Below are 5,574 nucleotides of genomic sequence, written 5' to 3' on the forward strand. Positions count from 1 at the left end.
TAGTGAAGTATTAGAATTATGTCATTTTTTTTATAACAAAGCATAATTTTAATTATTAATTGTCAATACAACAAGTTTATCTATCTATACTATATGTTACAGTAAAGGAACATTTGAAAGAAAATCCATAAACTTATATATAAAATTTTATTTACAAGAGACAAAATATAAAAAAAATTAAATATAATTATCATATTTTTAATAAATAATATATTATTTTATCTCGTGCATAGCATGGGTGATAAACTAGTAATAAAAAAGCAAAAGGTAAATTGAAAACAACCAAATCCAAGTTGCCAAACACATCCAAAGCTCCATTTAAAAAAAAATGAAAATTTAGTACATTTTAATGAATTTAAAAAAAAATTTGTACAAATTATATATTTTTTAAGTACATCAAAATTAAGTAGATCCAATAAGTTAAAAAAAAAGTTGATAAAAAATATATAAAAATCACTAAAACTATAAAAATACAAATTAAAAATTCAAGAAACTATTTTTAAAAATTCACCAAACATAAATTTTCTTTCCTTTTTCTTTTCTTTTATTGATGTTAATTATGTTAGGCAAAACCCAACTCATAATCAAATATGGCAATAAAATAATATCTTCCAAAAGATTTGAGTCTTCCAATCTATAACTAGGGTATTGCTCTCTCTCTCTCTCTCTCTCTCTCTCTCTCTCTCTCTCTTTATTGTATCATTTATAGTATCTAATTCTCTCTCTACTTGTGTCTCTGTTGCTTGATTTGCAAGTGATTTTCTTTATTCCTTCATTTATTACGATGGAGCATCATAAAAAAGGAAAGAAAATTCGACGACCCATGAAGCGAATTGAGAACAAGAAAGCTCTGAGAGTTACTTACATGAAGAGAAATGAATGTGTTATCAAGAAGACAATGGAGCTCTCGATTCTCTACGGTACCAATATTGTCACACTCTATTTCGGTCCCAACGGAAAGGTCGACACATGGCCCCAAAACCCAAACGAAGTGAAAACTCTGATCAAGATGTACAAAGAGTATACCAAGAAAAGCCAAGTTAGGAAATCTCGTGAATCTTCTTTTTCTGATTGTTGTTTGGGTGCTAAGAAAGTTGCCAAGAAAGTTTCGATGGAGAATGAGGATGGTTATGGTTGGCTTTATGGCTTATCGGCAGAGTCGGTGATAAGTTTCTTGGGAAAGTTGGAGTCAAAATTGGAGATTTTGAAAGTAAGAATTGAGTTCTTGAAGATGCTGAATGAGTAGAAAATCAAAGTAGTGGTAATGGGGAAAGAAACATAGGAAACTTTTTGGTTTAATGATTCGAATGCGATCGACAATTTGCAGAAAACAGAGGAGTAATCGTGATAGGGAAAGAAACAGAGTGTATGAGAGGGTTCAGGAAAGTTGTTGGAAAATTCAAAGATCTTCGAAGATCTTAGAAGAAAAATTTGAATTCTCTAGAAAATTATGAGAGGCCTAGATTCTTCAATAGTCACAACTAATAACACAAAAGCAAAGAGATGATGGAGATAAGAGATTGGGTGAAGAAGAAGTCAAAGTAGTTAGAGAGAGAATAATGGCAAGGCTCTCCCATAGATCTCCCACTTTCACTTTCAAGGTTGATAATGGAGAAAAGAAATTAGCTCTTTCCCAAGAGTTATCTCTCTAAAATCCATCCCTTGTAAAATTATGAGTGGATGTTATTTATAGGCACCTCATGATATAGGATGGAGCCCATGTGAAAGGCACATGGAGAATATTCTCTCTAACCACCTTGTCCGAGGAGGTGACCTCTGTAAGGCCCCGGTGTCCCACATCAGAAATGGAGGGGGAGTTCATGGGCTATAAAAGTAAAAACCTAGACTCTTATATAGCATCGAGGCCTTTTCCTGGGTGGTGAGATCCCTATTAGAACTCTCCAGTTAAGCGTGCTTAGGCTGGAGTAGTTTTGGGATGGGTGACCCACTGGGAAGAACAAATCCGTGCGGGCGTGGCCCAAAGCGGACAATATCGATGATATGTGAAGAGTTAGGGCGTTACAAATGGTATCAGAGCCAACTCTCCGGAGTACCCAGTGTGGCCCCCTGGCATCTCTCGGTGTATGTGGGCGGGCTTGCGAGCTGGCAGGCTACTGCACGGGAGCGTGCAGCCTTATGGGAGGTGGATTGTAAGGCCCCGGTGTCCTACATCGGGAATAGAAGGGGAGTTCCTGGGCTATAAAAGTAAAAATTTGGACCCTTATATAGCATCGAGGCCTTTTCCCGGGTGGTAAGATCCCTATTAGAACTCCCCAGTTAAGCGTGCTTAGCCTGGAGTAGTTCTGGGATGGGTGACCCACTAGGAAGAACAAATCCGTGTGAGCGTGGCCCAAAGCAGACAATATCGTTGATATGTGAAAGGTTGGGGCGTTACAACCTCTCTGAGGATGAAGAAAACCCCGAAGAGAAGATCAACCTCTCGGCGAACCTTTCTTCTTAGCCATACCTAACCAATGATTCCCAATCATCCCAAAGGGTCAGGGGTAGTCCTAGAGGACGTCCTGCTACAAAAGGGTCGGGAGTAGTTCAAGAGAACATCCTGCCGCGAATATTGCCGAGTCTCAAGGACCCCCTAGATCATGCCACCTCGACCCGGGTATAGGCTAGTTTAACCGAGGAGTGAATTTATCTCCATTCACCGTCCTCGAGATTGGGTCCTTTGTTCGGACTCCATTACGCCCATGGTTCTGGTACGTAGATCCTGGAAAGCTTCGAGTCCGCAAGTGTTCTAGGACTCATTAATAGAGCAGCTTCTAGATTGCGTATGAATCCGTTCGAAGCCAAGTGCTTCGAAGCTCTAGGTTCGTGGATCCGAACCCTTTCGAGTCCGGGCCCGAGTAAGTCTCTAAGTTTGTGGATTCGAACCCTTTTGAGGCTTAGAGTGATTCGGACCGTTTGATGGTGATAAATCCGAGCTCGCCAATCTTGAACTTGCGATAAATTCGGGTCCACCAACCTTGGACTATTGGGCCTAATTAATTTAGTGGGCTCAAATTAGCTCCTCTTACACAGAGGAAACTTGTTGGTTTGATGATACGAGTGCGATAGACAATTTTGAGGAGGACTATCTTGCAATGTTGCTTGAGCCTTTTTACCAGCCACAACCACAACAACAAACAACTCAATTGGATTTGGAGACGAACAATTTTCCAATTTTGATTGAGCCTTGTTACCAGCCACAACCACAACAACAAGCTACTTAATTGAACTTTGAGATGGACAATGTTTCAATGTTGATGGAGCCTCGTTACCAACCACAACCGCAACAACAAGATACTCAACTGAATTTGAGATGGACAACCTTCCAATGTTGCTTGAGCCTTGTTACCAGTACCAATTTGGCATTTTCTGATCTGTTGGGAGAGTTCATACACTTTTGTTGTTTTAGATTTATGGGTAAGCTTTATAATTATACTAGGAATTTAGGAAAGTATTGTGGAATATCAACATATTCATAGCTGTATTTTATTTGAACTTTACATTTTTGTCATTAGTTATGTAACTTTTTCCAAGAATTTCCACAAAAAAAAATTGGTGAATGTATAGAGGTCTATCTCAGTTTTGTCTTGCTAGGAGTCTAGCATACCATGATGACATGGACCTATACATATATCTACATAAGATTTATATATAGCTAACTTTTACAAATCATTTAAAGGTCATGAATCATGAATATTGTATGATAGAAACAATGGGAAGATGATTCTTTGCTGTCCATATTGAATTGGAAAGTGTTGTTGAATTTTTATAGGTTCATTACAGAGTCTACGTTGACAATTCGAACCGTTCAATGTAGGGCTGTCAATGGATCAGATTTAATCCGAATCCAACCCGAATTCGATCCGATAATCCAAATCTGTTTACAAAAAAATCCGATCTGATAATCTGAATCCGTTTAATCCTTTTATTAAACGGATTGGATATGTAAAAATCCGATCTGACCCGATAATCCGATAATCCGATCCGATTATTCTCAATTTGAATGAAAAAAACACACAAAATGAAAAAAAAATCAAATTATATAAAATTGTAGCTCAATAAATAAATAAAATGGATCGGATCGGATTATCAGATCGGATATATGAAATCATCGGATTCAGATTCGGATATCTATAATCGGATATAGACTAAACGGATTCGGATAGGATTCGGATTTTGACAAATCTGATCCGAATCTGATCCATTTACAGGCCTAGTTCAATGTATAGGGCTTGTCGAGTATGTCATTCTTGCAAAAAATCACATTGATTGAAAATCGATAACCACTTGATTAGATCACAGTTGTGTCAACGGTAAATGTCCAATGATGAGTGTAATTTTTTTTTAATTTAAAATAATTACTATAAATTTATATTCTTATTTCATAATCATTAAATATGTAATGAAAATCCTCAATTAATTACATAAAATGGAGACGATCAAAGTCCGTAAAAGCCTAGTATCCTTAGCACTTTTCAATTAATGTAATCCAATTTAAAGGTACTAAGATTATCTACTCTTTTTTTCCTTCTTCTTTTTTTTTTTTTTTTTTTTTTGGTGTGCTGCAATGTGTTATAATTTTATTGTGGTGATCTAACTGTCAATATTTTATTTTATTTACGGTCATTTGAAAATGTATAATTTGAAAATTATCTTCTTTTAATTTTAAACATAGCCTTTTATTGACGTGTTATGAAAAAAATTGTAGTAAGATTATTGACGTGTTGTGTTTAAAGTAATTTCGTTTCTTAATCCCAATAACAAATATGCCAATCCGCTTTACATTAAATTTAGTTGCTAGTATGATTACATGGAACCCTTAATAATGTTTTTGATTAGTAAAACGGAATTTCTTATCAAATGTTCATATTAATTATTTGACAGTCACAGCTAGAAATTAGATTTTTAGCGGCGTTTTGCTAATTCTTCTTGTGACGTTTAGTGCCAAACGCCAACAATGCAGCCGTCGCTATAGGTTTATCGCATTTAAAAACGTCGCTGTATTAGTATGTAAAAACGCCGCCAAAAACGCCACCAAAAGTCCTACCCTAACAATACTATGACGTCACTATAGTTTTAACGATGTTTTTAAAATGTCGTCATACGTTTTTTTAATTTTAAAAATTTCAACCGTTATAGTGGCGTTTTAAAAACGCCGCCTTATCTTTTTTTTCTTTTTTTCTTTTTTGAAACTGTGCTAATTTTATGTGATTAAACTAAAAGAACACCTGCAATAAAACTAAATAGCACTAATATGAAATAATAACTCCCATTCAAATAGCAAATATAGCATTAATTCACTTTCCCATTCAATTTAATATCCAATCACTATTACTCACAAAATAACATATTTAAAAATTGAATTCACAATTTTCATTAATGTAACACTATTTCATTAACCACTGTAACACTATTTCTAAGATGCACCTGCCAACAAACCTTGAAATAGAACACTATTTCATTAATGTAACACTATTTCAACCTTGAAGCAGGGGTACCTCCAATGTAACACTATTTCTTTTTCTACACATAATGTAACACTATTTCATTAACCACTGTAAGGAAACCTTAAAA

General features: G+C 35.5%; 1 protein-coding gene across 1 annotated transcript; it reads left to right on the top strand.

Moving 5' to 3' along the window:
• The first annotated feature begins 784 nt into the window (after positions 1–784).
• LOC114312329 (MADS-box transcription factor 56-like) lies at positions 785–1,246 on the top strand. The gene has a single exon (XM_028258567.2). The coding sequence runs from the start codon at positions 785–787 to the stop codon at positions 1,244–1,246; it is 462 nt and encodes a 153-aa protein (XP_028114368.2).
• Positions 1,247–5,574: the final 4,328 nt, after the last annotated feature.

This window comes from Camellia sinensis, chromosome 15, assembly GCF_055761805.1.
Source record: "Camellia sinensis isolate YWXY chromosome 15, ASM5576180v1, whole genome shotgun sequence".
NCBI classification, from domain to species: Eukaryota; Viridiplantae; Streptophyta; class Magnoliopsida; order Ericales; family Theaceae; genus Camellia; species Camellia sinensis.